This window comes from Hetaerina americana, unplaced genomic scaffold, assembly GCF_022747635.1.
Source record: "Hetaerina americana unplaced genomic scaffold, ioHetAmer1.1.p SCAF_9, whole genome shotgun sequence".
Taxonomy (NCBI): domain Eukaryota; kingdom Metazoa; phylum Arthropoda; class Insecta; order Odonata; family Calopterygidae; genus Hetaerina; species Hetaerina americana.
In genome coordinates this window covers 32,868,212-32,886,519 of record NW_027287538.1, presented here as the reverse complement: position 1 = coordinate 32,886,519, position 18,308 = coordinate 32,868,212, and the positions used below count along the sequence as shown (strand labels likewise).

The 18,308-nt window shown below is 35.3% G+C and overlaps 1 protein-coding gene across 3 annotated transcripts in view; it reads right to left on the bottom strand.

Moving 5' to 3' along the window:
• Positions 1 to 462: 462 nt before the first annotated feature.
• LOC139698766 (sodium/hydrogen exchanger 9B2-like) overlaps positions 463 to 18,308 on the bottom strand; it is a 381,578-nt gene continuing 363,732 nt past the window's right edge. For all 3 annotated transcript variants that reach the window (XM_071597674.1, XM_071597676.1, XM_071597677.1), the window contains 9 exons: positions 9,906 to 10,089; positions 8,101 to 8,283; positions 6,585 to 6,760; positions 6,203 to 6,309; positions 5,472 to 5,636; positions 4,934 to 5,077; positions 4,171 to 4,272; positions 3,037 to 3,304; positions 463 to 1,954 (listed from right to left, as the gene is read on the bottom strand). In XM_071597674.1, coding sequence (XP_071453775.1) covers positions 1,548 to 1,954; positions 3,037 to 3,304; positions 4,171 to 4,272; positions 4,934 to 5,077; positions 5,472 to 5,636; positions 6,203 to 6,309; positions 6,585 to 6,760; positions 8,101 to 8,283; positions 9,906 to 10,089 — 1,736 coding nt within the window. In that variant the 3' untranslated portion in view covers positions 463 to 1,547. The remainder of the gene's footprint in view (positions 1,955 to 3,036; positions 3,305 to 4,170; positions 4,273 to 4,933; positions 5,078 to 5,471; positions 5,637 to 6,202; positions 6,310 to 6,584; positions 6,761 to 8,100; positions 8,284 to 9,905; positions 10,090 to 18,308) is intronic.

The following is an 18,308-nucleotide window of genomic DNA, read 5'->3' as shown; positions in this document are numbered from 1 at the left end:
ATTCCTATAATTTGGTTGTTTCCCCCAAAAATGATGGCTTAAAAATCCAAACCATATTATATTTACTGTCGTCTTAAATTCTACCTAATAAAATAAATTGAATAGTGTTCTGATATAATAATAGGTACCTTTCGCTTTGATGAACAACTTTTCTAGATGCATGTGGATTTGTTGATTAATTGGTATTGCGTTTGTAATTATCTACCAGTTTGTGTTGTTAGCTCTTCTGATATCATCAGGTAGCCCTTTTTGTACACATAGTGGCACTCACATTTTTTAATACTAACAGTTAAAACTAATGCATCGTATAAGGTTAAGCAATTGGATGGATTATGCTAAATGGAGAAGGGCGTGTGTGGGAAGTGTGTTACTTCCATATTCAACTGTCTAGGAAATTTGAGTTTTAAAATTAGACTACCCAGATTTTTTTTAAGAAGTAGGCATATAGAAATAAAAAAAAACTCAGTTTCATATTTTATATTAAACTCTAAAATATTTTATACAATTAAATAAAAAACTTTGTGCAGTGATTGACCTGAAACACAGGAGTGCTTGTAGCACTATTATTAGTGCCAAAAATAGTTAATCTCTCTTTCAGAACAATCAGCAGTGTTGGTAACATTTCAAAATCACAAAAAAATATCATTCCTTGAACCTCCAAGGACTGATTGATGTAAATTATTTATACAGGGAAAATATTCATCTTGATTTGGTAAACATATATTTGATCATATATAAATAGAAATTAATTCATTCAGTCATTTTTTGACTGTCCTTTTCCAAATACAAAATACCATATTTCTCATCACATTTGATGCACTGGTGCATATGATGCAATTTCATTTTTAATTTGAAATATACAAGAAAAAGTACTTCATGACACAGTTTATCCTAATATATAAGACAGACAAATTTTACTTGAATATTTTTTGCAAAACATGCACCACATGTGCTGGGAAATATGGTAAAAAGGTATATGGCTTAATAAGATCAGCTGGTATTAAAACATTCTTAGTGATAAGCACTGTCAGGTTCTTCAGTGATCCTTAAATATGAAATAACTTAATTGTAGTGATCAGTTCTAATTTGTACAAAATCCATATTTTGTGATTTCAATCTAAAAAATTATGATTGAGTTCAATCACCATTATAAATACCTCCACATGGTAACCTCTAAGTTTAATAGATGAGATGCACCAGGGAAAGAATCCTGGAGAAATTTTGCTGCAGGTTTGTTGGCACTCCTTGAAGTCCAGCATCTGTGGTTTCTTTATTCCATTCTAGTGACAAGTAACCATGTTGATCATTCTATTATTCTATGAGTTTCATTCACTTCTCTTGGCTTGTTTACAAAAATATGACCATCCCTTTCACAAATTTCCTTCCCCCTCCCCCTTGTAATTTCTGACACCACGCAAGCCTTATGCGTTTCCCTCGACACCTATAAGGCCTAAATGGTGGGGTTTAATTTAATCAAAATATGAAAGTATTGTTGGGAATTTTACAGTCAAAGATCACTTTGTCGTATGCTTTGTGGTTTACATTCATCACCTTGCATCTCCATTGCCAACTTCTTGCTTCTCTTCCTTCTTTTCTTCCATACTTTCCTTTTTCTCCTCCTTCTCTTTTTCCTTCTCTTTTTCCTTCTCCTTCTCCTCCATGGCTACCTTCTCACCACCTTCATCATCCAGACCTCCAACAGTGAGCATTGGGCCATCAATGCCCTTCAAATTAGTCCGCCAATCATCCTTCAGAATTCCAGGTCGTGTCGTTTCCACTATTTCTGACTTCTCAGTTTTCACCTGTCCCTCTTCTGCATCACCTTCCTTCTTGGGAATGTCCTCCATCTCCTCATCCTCTTCATCCTCATCCTCCTCTCCTTCGTACAGCGAAATATCTCTCAGGGAAGGACGAGGGCGAGGGTTCCATGCTCCCATTGGAGTAAGGACAACACCTGAAGAAATCAAGCAATAATACACTGAATTTTTCCCCACATAATGAAGCAGATAGTATATAATCTGAGAGCTGAACTTAATATGTATACCAAATAAACACTCAATGTAATTCAAGGGTAATTCAGAGTATAGACAAAATTGGGCAGTTAGCATTATATTTATTTATTTTCTAACTTCAGTTTTAGGAAATTATGCATGATTAAATAAAAAAACTTTCTATTTCAACATTGAAATGTCTATTCACTAGCTAGATTTCTACTGAAAATTCTGATTTAAGTTTCAATATAATCTGAAGGCTTCATAATCTATGAAGCTTAAATGTGTCATTATCAAGTTTTTTAATTCCCCAGGTGGATTATAGTAAATTTACCTTTTTTACAAAAATCTATATGAAATAGCAATAAAAAAATTAATCAATGTTATGAATCTGACTCTACTCATTGCTTTTGGCAAAAGAATGGGGATTTATAAACTCACAAAGACTTTTTAGGGTTATTAATTCTCTTAAATTTTTCATGTTAAAACATAGAAGTATTCAGAAAATTAGAATGATTGTTATCAATTCAATGCAGTGTTTTTTAGGAATGTAGTTACTCTCCTATATCTGGATGTGTCACACAAAAATGCTTGAGATTTATATTGATCTCTTCATAGCAGAAGATGAAAAAGAACTTAAAGTATCCAGATTAAAAGATTTGGTACTTTTTCACATTAGTATGTGGAAAAGTAAAAACTCTTTTAATATTGATATTCAATACTTCCTCAAAGGGAAGCCTGAAACAGTTGAGTAGAAATAGAACTTTAAGTATCTACTAATGGAATAATTGCATGTGTTGCTGGAGATATTTCCCTTTGAAGGATATATTACTAACCACATAAGTTTGCAAAGTAAATATTGTTTATAGAAATAAGATTGCATAGAAAATATGATATTATTAGAGCAAAACGTAATGAATTTCAGCAATGTACCCATACCAACTAGGTCAATGAACTTTTTAAAATGGTTTTATAATTTTTTCAATATTTAAAGCTACAATGCAAAGTAAACATTTAACATTTAAGGAGAAAGATTTTGACAAACCTCCATGGAATGATGATTGCCTTCGAGAAGCTTTTTTGAGTAGTCTTGGTCCTGATAGAGATATTGCAATCGCACCAATTGGTGCTGTGAGCATGATGGAAAGCACAGATATAACGAGAACTATTTTCGCCCATTCTATCTCGTCTTTCTCTGGATTCAATCCATCATCATCAATTGGGTTATCATCAGTAATGGCTGCATTGTGCCTGCTCCCTCCTTCTTCTGATTTCCCAGTCAGTAGTCCTAGAACAACTGGCCCCAAGGCAGCCTGAAGGAAGAATGCATATTAAGTAACAAGTGGGATTTGACTCAGAATGATACCCTGTGATTTGAGGGCAGTAGAAAATCAAGAAAACGTTTAATGGGGGTCTATTATCATATGACGCGCTAAAATTATTTTGTAGACTAATTTATACAAAGAAAGCAAAAAATCATGTTTTATTTGAAAATAATCACACTAATTTAGACTGCTATGCACCATGCAGTAGATAATGTTATTCTCAGGGGAATAACAGGTATTCAAAAGCAACTAGGGTATTAGTGATTAATTTTGAATTTTATTAAAGCCAAAAATATTCCGCAAGGAGCTATTGTGCCTACTAAATGACCTTTGGGTCTGTCACTGTATTGGAGGAATAAAATACTCTTTGATATGAAAACAGGTCTGCCTAAAAATAAATATCAACATTTAGTCTTGTATAATGGCTCTGAATTTGAATATGTAGCTTTTCTCTCAGTGTAATAATACAGTTTGGTTTTGATGTAAGAGATTGTAATATTTATTTCCCATTCTGATACTCAGAAGTCGGCCTATAATAATAGTCAGTACTCATTCATATGATAAGTCAACTCACAAATGTCTAGCAAGCAGTAGTAAGGCTGTATGGTTTGAAAATGAGGAACAGTTCTTGCTAATGCAAAAGTTGGTCCTTATATATAGCTTTTTAATAACTGTATTCATTGAGATTTATGCAGAGGGGAGCTAGGGTGTAATGTGGCATTATTTCAAGGGAGGTTTGCTTCAGAGTGATACTAATGTGGAGATAATAATTTGAAAAAAGTGTGATGTCATTCATGAAATAAACCTGAGATAATTTGTTAAGTAAATAACTTGAGTTTGGGTTCATATCTTACCTGGACTGTGGCTTTTGCCATCCATGATAATGAAACAAAAATTTTCTCTTTTAAATTAAGCTTGCAGCCAATGGAAATTATTATAGTGCAAAGTATTCTCACCTGAAATTAAAAAAAACTTAATTAATAAGTGAAAAGAATAAGCTGAATGGAAATTGTTTTTGCAATTGAATTATTATAATGTAAAAGGCATTATGATTTTATTGTTGATTCACAATAATACCTCATTTATTTAAATGCATTGCCGAATGATTATTGAAATTAATTTTATTGAGGCAAAATATAAAGCAAAAAATTTATGTTCTTGGAAGGTAATTTAGTACTAGTTAAGGCTTGTGTATACTTTGTGATACATAAATGAGAACATTTCATCTTCATTTGAAGATTTATGGTGTGAGAACTTTTACTGTCCTGGTTAAATTTAAGTTTATATTCATCAAAAACATTCCTATTACATAAGTATTTTAATTTAAGATAAACTTAAATTGCCAGCTAGGTGATTTAGTGAGCTCCACTGTATTGGTTCAATCTTCAAATGCAGTGGAAAAAAATCACTTTGAATGAATATTATTCAGAGATACTAGTCCCGATATAGTGTAAATACAAAAGGAACAATGTTTTTGTCCATGATTTTTATATTTTTAAAAGGAAAAAGAAACACCGTATGCTATAAATTTTCACTAAAACATGTTCTTAGAGTTATAGTTTTAATTGTGTAAAATATTCAATTCAAGGCATTGTTAAAGTTAAATTTTCATCTTACCACAACCCCCACAATTAGAATGCAAAGGCCAATAGAAACCAGTTTTGGTTCTAGCTCATTCAATTTTATCTCAGTTCCAGTCAGTCCAAAAAGTATGGGCTCAAATATTATCCAGAAAACTTCAAAAGCAGTAGCCACTGGATTCTGAAAAATTAAAATGATAGTAATTAGGAATCAGATAATAAAATGATGAGAATTTGACGAAGCATTCTGTACACCAAATTCGGCAACTAATAGAAGTGACTGAATCATGCATGTTTTCTGTCCAAATTTCTAATTAACCCTAAGAATGCTAAGAGAAGGGCATTGCAATTATGCAAATGGAATGAAAGTACACTTGCAAATACACCATACCAACCTAATTTTACTCAATGCTTCAGAATTACCACATTGAGATATCTCTAGTTTTCAGCAATGGCTTATTCAATATATCCTTCAAGAAAGCATGTAAGGAAACACTAGAGGTATTAAAATGAATTAAAGGCTATAATGGGAATTTAAAGTGTGAATTTATTTGTTTCTGCTGGGTTGTGCTTACATCTTCGATGTCCCAACCCTGAGTTGTCCAGCATACGCAGGAGACAAAAGCAGCTGTAATGCATCCAAGGGGCCCAGCCCCTCCAAAACCTATTTCCTCACTGCCTATCACAGCCACCAGCCCACCACCAAACAGCATCAACACCCTTAAAGGCACTACAAAAGGCTGGGAAAAACAGAGAGAAAACAAATTGTTAACCTTTTTCAAATAATGAGAAAATATGTCATCTCATGTTCTAAAAGAATAACATATATGTTGTAATGATAACCTCAGGAAACCTGCATGAGTAGGAAATTTACTTCAAGAAATCCTATTTCTTAAGAAACATCCAAAAGCCTCACATTACTTCAGGAAATGCACTCATATTTGTAGACATGTTGGATGCTTTCAACTCATGATTATTCCTGTCACTGTTTCATTTACTCACTCACCCATTCCTCACATCATATCTTATTGTATATTTATAAAATGTAATGTCCCAAAAATTGTCCCAAATAATATGTTTTGTTAAATGATTGTAATTTTTTAAGTACCAATCCAATAATTTTCTTAAATCTGATGTGGCTTTACGTAGTAGAATTTGGAAATAAATGTATAAAGGTGCTCCAATATGATACTAATGTTTTTCATCAATATCACCTATGTAAAATTTTATCTTTATAAGTCTTTGTAGTCTGTGCAGGAGTTATTATGTAAAGTATTTAAGGATGATGTACTTTTAAGCTACTCACATCGTATCGGTCAGGAACATACTTTGATAAGAGTCCCCAAACAATGCCAAAGCCGACACCAAGAATGATGGCAAGTGGTCCCATTAAAATCTCATAAGCCAAGGCATCTGTAAAAGATTGTGCATAGGATGTTAACTTTGGATGTAAGATATTTTATCACTAATGGTAAAACATTGAAGTAATGCTGTTTACTCTTAAGATTATACATTTAGTATACTAATTCTTTAGGTATTTTGTAGCTCTGTTTCCTTAGTTTTGTTTGAAAAATGGAAATAGCAAAAAGTAGTGAAGTACTTAAGTGCGATTATTATAGCTATAATTTATGATAATTTAATGATTTGTTTTGTATGTTTGATGACTAGAATTACCCAAAAAATATCACCTGAAGAGAACATCATGCTCTGTATCACTCCAAACACGGCCACAGAAAATGCATCATCAATCCCAGAAACTGCAATAATGAGGGTGGGAATACCCTTGGCAACACCATAGCCTTTTTCTCTCAGTCGAATCAAACAAGGCACCACCACAGCTGGAGAGACAGCTGCCACTATTGATCTAACAGAAAATTTCTATTAATGGTTGCAATTTAAAACACCCAAAAGCCTCATGCCATTTCAGGAAATGCACTCACTCACATTTGTAGACGTGTTGGATGCATTTAACTCAATGATAACTCCAATCACTGCTTCATATACACACCCACCCGTACCTGACATTATTGCTAATTGTGTTTTTATGTAATCACAATTCCCAAAACTTTCCTTAAATAATATGTGGTTGTGATGGATTAAGTTTGTGTTGTGTTAACACTAAGTCCAATTGACTATAGATTTCAATTGATTCTCATGTAATGAATTGCATTCCCAACTCCACAGCTGTACAACTGCTAATCTTTTGACCTTAAATCATTATTTAAATGAAATTCCCTGTGATGTTGACTGCCAAGATAATATACAGGATTAATATTCAATGAAATAGATATTTTCAGAAATGAAAGACTGCACTCGGCAATAACTTTGAACTGGGGAAAATCATCTGGCTTGTCTCTCATGTAAATGTACCATCACAGGCTGAGCTAATACTATTATTATTATAATGGGTGTTCTACTGGTTTAGTTTGCTTTTGGATGGGCACATAATATACAATGGTACAGTGATACATTTCCTTACCTCTACAAACAATTGTGGAGCCTTATATAAGACTGACAATTTTATTTTGCAATTGTAAGCTGTGTTACTAAATTAATTTCTGGATGATAATTAATATTTAAAAATAATCCTTCATAGGTTCTAAAACCATGTAGCCAGCCTTGAAACACAGTTAATGATATTTTGTTAATCAAAGAGTGAAAAACTGCAAAAAAATTAATTTTCTGGAAATTTTTGAGAGATTGAATACACAAAAGACAATTTGGGTATATATATTCATTCTCATATATGTATTGCCTGGCAATAATTTCAATATATGCATTCCATAATGAAACATGGAATATCTGAAAAGTCCAAGATAATAGTGGGCCATCATGCGGATTTTGGACAGGGTAAATAATTAATTTTCTTTATTTGACTAGGTCTAGTGATGACATGGTTTATCATGGTGGAACTCAAAAGAATCTACTCTAATGTAATACATAAACTAACAAATGAGTTATCTGCCATAATAAATATCCATGATGATTGTTAAAACTTATTATTAGCATCTATTGAGTCCCTTGTCTAACCTTGGTGTCATCTATCTAAGCTTATTTATATCTATGTTTTTCTTTTGATGAACTCTATAGTGGCAAATGCTGCTCTTTGATGAATAAAGATTATTATTATTATCATACACATCCATCCTGGACTCTTGATTTCAAGGTATACATGTATATGATATTTCATTCATTCAGCCTTACCCGAGAAGGAACCCCCAAATCCAAGGGAGACCAAGCAAGTAGTGAGTCATCAAAGCAGTTATAGTGCACTCCACAGTCCATGGAACCAATCCCAGCCTCAGCACAGTGGCATAGAGGCGCTTCAATGCAGCAGGATCAAGATCCAGACCTGCCCTCGTCAAGATTAGAACTAAGGCCACTTGTCTGGAGATGAGAGAGGAGGAAAATGGAAAAGATCATTTATTTGAAAAAAAATGTGCTACCATCATTTCACAGGAGGTAACGGACGTCAAGGTTGGTATCCTGAAAATTTAATCTGGTATTCCTAATATGTATTTGCTTTCAGGGTTATGTAAGCATAGTGTCCAGTAGTTAAATTATTCACATAACATGTTAACACTTACAAGGCAAGTTATGGTGGGTCCGATATGAGAAGAGGAAGGACCTTAATGCACATCTTGTTTGCATTCCTTTTTCCCTCCTTTTAGACTTGCATATTCATTTACATGCATTAGGAGTATTCATGTAATATCTACCTAATATAATATTTTTCATGTGTCTAGTATTTGTAAATGTATTATTATTAGTATTTCTACAAAAAAACCTCTTGAACAATGGTCACAATTTATTAATCAAGAAGCACAGAGTAATTAACGTCTATTTACTTCCACCAAAAAATTGTGGAATAACCTCAATAAAACTAGTCCACAAGAGATAATTTTACTGAAAACTCAATAACTGCCGACATAAGCTATGTAAAGCAAGGGGGGCACAAGAAGTGGAGCACAAGAAAATGCAGCATGGAGGGCAAAGAATGTACAAGCCATAAATTTGAATTTAACATATATTCCATTTCATTGTCTTCAGCTTCATGGAATCCCTGGATATAGGTAAACTCCATTCCAGCTATTTGAGAAATAAGAAATAATGCAATAAATTTTACCCATATGTAGCCTGATCCGATAATCTGAATCCAATACCAAGTACCAGAACTGGTTTATAGAGAAGTATTATATGACATTAGGGACTAGTGTGCAAAACGTATATTGATTCTGCATATTTTGTGGAAATAGTAATTGAGATGGTTTTCCTATGCCATCTTTAAAAGTGTTTTGATATGCCCCTAACACTTATACGGGCTGTGGTAGTCCAGTGAGTAAAAATAAGCTAGTCAGAGTTAGTAGTATCTCTGGGTTCTACTCCCAGAGCAGAACCCAGAACTATGGGTTTTACTCTGGGAGAAGATGCCTCAAAGTACTATCAGCTTCATTGCTACAAGCTGTGTGATTGTTTAGATTAGTATCAGATTTTCCTAAAAAACCGCAGATGATGTAGAGTTAGGAACTTGATTCACACACTCTTACTGTGATGTGTGAATTTGACATGCTGTTTGGCTTAGGTGAGGTCTTGTCTCACCCAACAAACCAAACTTTGGGGAGATAACTGTGATGGTGGTCTATCACTGAAATGGGCTCTAGCAGAAAGGTTTAATATTGATTTTTGGATGCAGGACTGATGGATTGCTTTGAGTGCCATCCTTTTGCTTGCCATATCAGTGGTGAATAATGATGGGTGGAATTGGTGGATCTGCAAATTGAACCATATGCTATCAAGTGCTAGGAGAAATTAATGAATTAAATGAACAATTGGCGCCTGAAGTTAATGAGCAAGATCTTCTAGAAGTAAGATAATGTACTCCAACCTTTCAGATGCCTGGTAACCATTGCTAACATCATTAGTCTGAATGGGAACATGTCAATATTAAGCATAGGCTGACATTTCAATGGAATTTGAGAGATAATTTCAGTAAATAAGTAGGTAAACACCTTAGATTGCTGACAACTCCTACATATGTTCCTGTTATGTTTACTAGGCCAATGTTTTGAAATATCACACCGACAAGTAACATGCCCAATAGTGAAGGCATATGTACAAGTGAAACTAGCCATCCTCCCAACTTGGCTGTGATGCAGAGCAGGGCCAAGGAGAAGAGCTGCCCATTTGGAGGAGCTGGAAAGAGAAGAGAGACATTGTTAAATTCCTAAGAACTGAGGTTGCTTGCAGAGAGTAGATTCCATTTTAAAATGCAAAATTTGGCATGATAGCTTTAAGTCATACAATAAAAAAAACAGTTATGTGGATTGCAAGTTGCTACAACTGAAAGTTGATGGCATATATTTTGGAAAGTGCAAATGATAAATAACCATTCACTTTTTATGTTTCTCTTTACAACCACACATGAAAGCCACAAAAAATCTTATTAAGCACATTATTGCATTGTTATCATTAAATTAATATGATTATTGCTATTGAAATGAAACTCTGACTTTGCAATTCCACATCCTTTATTTAGAACATGAACCAGTTTTCGACGTTTAGCATCATCATCAGATGGTCCTCACAGAAACCAACTTTAAATGTAAACCTTCTGAGAGGGGAAAGGGCTTGGTCAGAGAGGGAGGGTGGAGGGGTTAAGCAGTAAAAATGTTGATGGGAGGGAAAGGGAATTAAAGCTTTCGGTGTCAATTGTTGGCTGTTAATGGGGGTTTGCTTGGGATGGGGATATCCCCTATGAGGAGCCCTGGACTTACAGTGGTAGATCCAGGATTGGGGAGTGCGAGGGATACAAAATGTTGTTGACAAATTCATCCTTACAACGGGCACATCTTAAAACTTCCAACTGCTCCAGTGTATCTAGTTCATGGCCTTCATTTTCAAAATGGAGAATTTTAGTTGCAAAGTCACTTCTACAGTCACGTTCAATGAGGTGCTTCGCAAAGAGTGATTTTCTATTTTATTCTTCACACATTTTTTGGGCTCTTTTATCCTTTCTTTAAATATCTGTCCTGTTTGCCCAATTTAGTTAGTGGAACACTAAGGGACTAGAATTCCTTCATGAATTTTTCTCTCTGTCCATTTTATTTTTTTCATTAATCTTCAAACACGTGTCAATAGTCTCTAATCTGCTCATATCCAATTAATTTTAATGTGGCAGTTATTATCAGTAGCATTCCAGGCTTTCATAAGTTGACCTATATGGCACCTTGAACAGCATGAAAAAAAGTATCCTTAAACCTTGCAATACATACTATATTATCTTAACTAGTTCTATAGCTCTACATCTCCTTCCTCCTATCTCCTTCCCTTGATTTCATCCAAGATATCTATTGTTTTCCTACCTCTGCCTCACTTTACCAGCATTCTTCCCTATATTGCACTCTTCAGCATCTCATTGCCTCTTTGTATCTCTGCTTCCGTTTGTCTGCCTCCTTTGTATTCCCCCCAAAATCCATCTCTTTTCCCCTTGCCGACCTAGTTCTTCTTCAATTGTTTTATTTGACAATAATAAATTAAAATTTTATTCATTAAAGTGTGTAACTTTATTAAAGTGGCTTCATTTTGTGTGATTTCTGTAAAATGAAGAGACCATGATCCACATTCAATCGTTTTCCTTCATTGTCTTCCTGAAATTTCTCTGCATTGTGGTTATGTAATATCAAGCAGTCTTTATCCTAAGTAGGTGAAAAATGATAGTTGAATTGAAATCACAGTTGGTACAACTTCTTACCGAACGCCTTATTTAGTACATTCTCCTTTTGGATTGGATTTCGGAGGAAATGTAGGATAAGAATGTTTCCCTGCGTGTCTCTGTTGTGCTCGTCGAGTGAATTGAATAGACCACTCGTTTCCTCAGGCGAAAACTACAGTTTTTCTTCAAAAAAATGTCTCGCCTGTGGCGAAGGAAGCAGTTTTTCAGGATTTAGTTTTGTACAAGTTTAACTGACTGACGCGAGCGCCGTACAACTTCACGCGCCGGAGATGTTGGGAGCCAATTTGTCATCGCCTGAGGCCCCGATCGTTAGTTAAAACGAAATGAGGGAAATAACCAGTAATGGGGTAAATGAATAAAAGTGTGTGAGTTACCAGCAACGGTTACTCTTCAGGTATTTTTTACTTGTAATTGTGAAATTTCGAAAAATATTGCAAGTACTCCAAACTACTCTGGGTGTCCATAGAGTAATCATAACATTTTTTTCAATCCCTCGTGATGTATTCAAAATAAATTTTGACACAATTCTTACAGGTTTTTCGATGTCAAGCACTGTCTAAACGGAAGATATAAGTTTCAAAAACCAGCTTCATTCAAAACCCATTAAGTATCATTATCTTAACAATGCTAGTCAATCATAATTTTATTATTAAAACAGTTCATGTAGCTTCATTTATCAATTAGTATAATTTATAATGTTGCGTTTTTCATTGTATTCATTAAAATCTAATCTAATATCTCTTAAAATAGTATATCTATGCATAAAAGTCGTGTACCAATTTGTACTCGAATCGAATCAACCACCAACGCACGCTTTTATGATTTTATCAGAACTGCTATATCTCCTTATATCCGCAATGAGTTACTTTGAAAAAATGTGATCGATAGTTGTAACTAATTATAAATTTGAATGAGCAGGCCACTGTAACTGAGCCCAGTTACTTTTGTCGGTACTCCTACCATCTCTGGAAATAAGCCCGATAGGTACATACGTACGTTATGTGTAACTGGCCGGATAAACTCAACTTAGCGCGCTCGCAGAAGAAATACTCGAAACCAAGCGGTAGTCGTGAGTTTAGGACAAGAGAGAGAATCAGGTTTCGTCCAGCGATCGGGACGAAGAAGCCAATAAGGGATGGAAAAAAAGAGAAGCGTCCCTTGCGCACAGATTCCTTTTATTTTTCGCAATTTTCGCTCCATTTCCCAGGATCGCACCAGGCTTTCTTATCCCGGGAACCACCGTCCATAAGGAGAATATCTGGAAAAGAGCCATCTCCTGGAAAAATGCGATCTGTCCTGCACAACCCAGGCCAGGCTTCAACGCCTTCCAAGCCAAAGGAGCCAGGATAAGAAAAAGGGCCTTGGTGGATATATATTTTTTTCATTCCCTAAACGAGCTAAGTCAGTGGACTTAAACTACTTTCAGTGCTACGTTGTGTTTCATTCGGTTGAACAGCTTTAGTACGCGGTTGAAGTCTTGGAAATTGTTTTCGAACGAAATGGAATTCTTTTGACCGATTAATTGTTATGGCGTTTCATAATTTACAACATTAAGTATAGCATTATTAGCTTGATATGTGTATGCGTGTAGGGAATCGCATTATCAAATAATGATTAATTTGATTATAATCTCTCCAAATGATTTTGCTTTTCTCATAGTTGCCCAATGTAATCATTGCATGAATTTTAATTAGTAGGTCCTTAAATTTGTTATGATTACGTACCTACGGTGAGGGAACAGGAAGATTTACCATTCGTAGTTCTTCACAACAGTTATTTCCATTTCATGTTTTACCAATGCTAAGAAAGCTTTTGGTTGGATTATTAACTATAAAGTACCAATTATTAAACTTGCGTCTATTGTAGTAGTAGTTATAGGAGAAGCGACCGACAGCTAAGGTCATTTGCGCCATTACGCATGGATGGGAAAGGAAGGGTGGAGAGAAACCCGGAGCCTCGGCATTAGCCTACGCTCATTGAAAGGCGCCAAGGGGTCCATAGTTTAACGTCCCATCCGACGGACGGTGTCGAAGTAATTAGTATTAAGTAGGCGTTGTTATTATATCGATATGAGTTTGACCACGTTATTTATCAAAATAACGACAATGCATTCCAGTTGAAAGTAGTAATCACCAACGATAACTTGTTTTAAAATTTTTACCCAACTCCCCTTCTTGCCGAGTAGAAATGTTGAAGAAAATGTAATTTTCTTAAATTGATGAGCTCTCGGGTTTTGCTTTTTTTCCTATCCCTTTGATTATTTTGCTCATTGTGACTGGCTGAAGCTCATCGTTCGTATGTTACTTATATCCGAGTTAAAAATCGTAAACTCATCTTATTAACATATATTGTTATTGTACGCAGGAAAGACTTGTGTTTTTCATTTTGATTTAACGAGTGGGTTTCGCTTGAGGGAAGAAAGTTTTTGTGCGCGCATCTCTGAGTCTGCGAGCAGGAATCAACTGGATGGGGTTATCTATTTAACCAATGTTTAACTTCATTAAATACTTCAGAATTATTTTTTCTTGATCTATGTACAAAACGAACAAAACATTCATCCGTGTTATTGAATTGTTCCGATGTTTGGCAATTTGACGGAAAACTGTATGGGCAACTGGAATTCAATGATAGCATAGAGAATTGACTCCAGTAACTAATTTCCTCCCAACTCTTTTTGCCTACCGTCAAACTCTATTCTTCCGACGACTTAGAAAAATAGACAGCTGGAATTGAGCGTTCTTCAAAATGTGGGTTTAGCATTTGAATACATTTTGAGAACTTCCCCTATGATGTTTTTACTAGCCCGATGAAATTGCCATGGGAACAGATCCTGCTGACAGCTTGGTTTGTGTGCGTTGAGAAATGCTCCTACAGTCGTTGCGTGGTAGTTAATAGTGACCAGGGTAGCCTTAAAATTGGACGCTTGAGAGAGCAGAGATTAAAAAAATGATCGAGTCTCAAATTCATATGGGAAAAAACGAACGGGGATCTCTCCAATAGCTGTGTAAATTAGCCTTTCCCGGGAATTCGAAGGCTTCAAGTTATACTGCTGAAGAGATGAATACTTTTGTGACATGAGGTTTTCAATTACTCGTAATATCCGAATATACGTGCATGTATGCATGTTGCTAATCCAATATTCGTATAAATTCGCAAAATGATTAAGAATTAAAATGAAACTTATTTATCTCGTATTTAAAGGGAAAAAAATCTACTATATCGGTACAAATTTGCCTTAGCCGCATTTTGAACTAATGAGCCTCTTTGTAGTATATGTTTATATATATATATATATATATATATATATATATATATATATATATATATATATTTATTTATTTATTACACCTCTTTGATACCTAAACCCGTGGAGCCAGACCAATGAAGTTTGATTCCATTGTACCATTTATATTTATTCTATATTAAGAAAAGAGTAAAAGGAGTAATTTTTAAATTAATTTTAAAATTACTCCTTTTACCCTACTCTCAAAATTAACGCAAATATTCAAAACCTAAATTTGTCCATGTTGTAATAATTATTAAATAATAACTTATATTTAAGGCTTGCGAAGGCTTTACTAAACAGGATTGCACTCCCGACTACCAAAATTTCATTTTTGGAGAATATGGTTAAATTTGCACAGAATTGGCTGAATCACTGTTTAATCTATTTTAAATATTACGTGCCACTTGGAAGCAGCCAGGCCTTAAAATGACATACATATCGTACTTTATATTTTCAGGCTTCACGTCTTGGGATTGTTTTATGTCATATTAAATGATTTATCAAACATCACTACTTACAAACTGCATTACAAAAATTACAAACTCATACAATATGGACATGAAATGACAGTTTTTATCATGTACTTTAAGCGAATGATGTGACAGTAGAAACAAGATGGCCTTACATGTAGATCTAAAAATATTAATTTGAAGTGTAGACCAATGGGCACTGACGGAAAAATACGTAGTTACTTCTTACTGCTGTCGTCCTCTGCTCATATCGATTGACTCGGACGTAAACTAGATACCTACATTTTTCTGTGGAAACAATTGGTAATGCTCCACTCTCCATTTCTTAAGGCCATTGTATGATTCAGGATACTTCTAGGGAAAATTGAAACGAATTCTGTAAGTAATAGGTTTATGCCTGTTCATTTACATAGAACGGGGAGATGAGCGTGCCTGCCGTTCATATTTTTGGTGGCGAAAGTGGCCCGTTTTGAATGTTAAGTGAGACGTTTGGGGGGGGGGGTCACTTAGCAGCGTCTTGCAATGTGGAGGTAAAGGGTCGGATGGGGAAGTGGTCCGTTTTTTCGTGATATTTTATTCGCCTGCGAGTCCATTTTGTTTCGCTTTTTATGCGTTCGTCTTTGGGCGATTATCACGCGTGCTCGACGCGAAAATCCGACTGCGATCCAATTCGAGGCTTGTTTCGAACGAGTTTTTAGATTTTTTAAGTAGGCGCTCTTAAGATTTTAAGATTGGTCACTTCATCAGCTTCATAAAATGGTGTCACTTAGTCCTTTAACAATTTATGAACGCGATTTAAAAAAATATCCATATGCTAGATTATCTCCCGAATTGTGTGGTCATCGATACCCTGCGTATTTTGTGGAAACCTTAAATTGAGTAACGGAGATATTTTCTCCGAAGGACCATCAATTCACTCGACCGATTCCTGAGGGTTTGACGTCAAACGTAGGATTTCGAAGAGAGGAGATAGTGAAGTTAGTGAAATTATATATTGGGATGGGTGGAGAGAGAAGTGTGTATGAAAGAAACCGAAAACTTCTTGCGTAAACCCTCCAGATGCACCAATGAGTGACCTTTTTCTGAAACGAGTATTACATTATGATAATGTAAGCATATCATTTTGTTAATTTAATTAACCGTTTCGGTAGTAAGTAGTTCGGACGACGTAAGGCCAACCTTCCGTGCCCCATTTGGCTTGTTTGGCTTCGGGAGGTGATTTCATATTCTAAACACTTCGAGTCGAATACCGAAGCATGGCGAATTGAGCACTTCCCGTTTGGCGAGGGATATTCGCCGTTCCTACACGTACTGAGGACTATCTCCTGGTTTCAAGCCGCTAGATTTAGGGACAGAGGGAGGAGAGAATTATATCCTAATTCTTCTCGCTTCATTTTTCACGGTTTTTATCGATCGACGTTTAAAAAATAACGTATTTGAAAAGAGAGCAGAGTAAAGAAGTAACGCTGTGTGTGGCTTGTCACCGAGCGTTAATTTCCAGAAGCACAGTTTGACACTAAAAGAATTCTTTTTGCTTCAAACTTATAGGAGTACTGGTTTCAGCTAGGCATTAATTTGTATTGAGCTTTTCACGTAATATATTAAGTATGGTATACACATAGATGTAAGTACAAGGCTAAAAAATTGAAAAAAACTTAGCTAGTGGTATTTTTAATCAGATAATAAGAATATACCATGTTATTTGCTATTATACCATGCTATTTGCTATCAATTGTTTGTAATAACATCATATATTCTTTTTATCTGATTAAAAATACCACTAGCAAAGTTTTTTTATATATATGCTAACTCTTTCGTCGAGTCTTGAATTTTTATTGATAAAGAAAACGTAACTTTAAAAAAATTAACAATCTTTTATTTCGACAATTTGCATTTTTCAAACGCGCTTATTAATCTCACGGTTGTAATCCCAAGGTACTTCTTAATTCTGGTATCCAATTTTTACCGAACTGATTTTCATTTTTGCGCTCATCCAATTTTTTATTGTATGGGGGTCAGCCAGAACCGCCGTCGCTTCACGCAAACCGAAAGGATGAAGCGCCCATGACGCCTTCAGACCGAGGAAACGTTTCAGTCCGCTGGCTCGTACGGATTGGGTATTTCTTCAAGAAGAAGATCCAGCACTCTAAATCACGGGATATTTAAGTGGTAAGTTTTGTTCACGATAGAAGTAAGTTTGCTCTCTTAAATGTACACCCTTTGTCCTGTTCTTCAGCTTATTTGAAGTCCAGCAACATGAAAGACATATGCTCTTTCCCTTGGGAAAAAACCTAGGACGGAGTTGCCTCGTTGGTATCAAACTTTTGCACCATGTCATGAGACATCCGGTCTCAACGCAAAAAAAATTAAAACGTCTCACCGAAGGGTTTAAGTGTACTCCTCTTATCTTCAGTGAAAACCTGGATTGCTCGCGGACAATTACCGTGAGAAATTACACCCATTCGAGAATATCTGCTGTGTTTGTCTGAAGCAGCAAGAAACCTTATCGGAGCTATGGAAACTTTGTGGGATTGATGTTATAAGAGACACTTGCCCATTACCTCCGTTGAAAACTGGAATCCCTTTAGGGGTCTTGGTAGTCAAAATGGTTTTTTTTCTTTTACCTCTCGCCATTATTTTAAATCCTGAAAGATAAAACTGTTTGAAAGGAAGCCGGGAAAGAAAATAGTGTCATCCTATTCTCGGAGACCTCCTTGGAATATCTTTCTGTTCTGTATTGAAACGATGAAAGACACAAGGTCAGGAGATGACTAGCTACCAGTTTGTCATACCATTGTTGAGGTATATATGACCTCATTTTCCACTCATGATGTTACAACTTTATCGTCATTTCCCATGCATTAGATTAAATCAAAGGCTCTTATCGGTATTCGTCGAATGCGTTCATGAATTTCTATTTAAA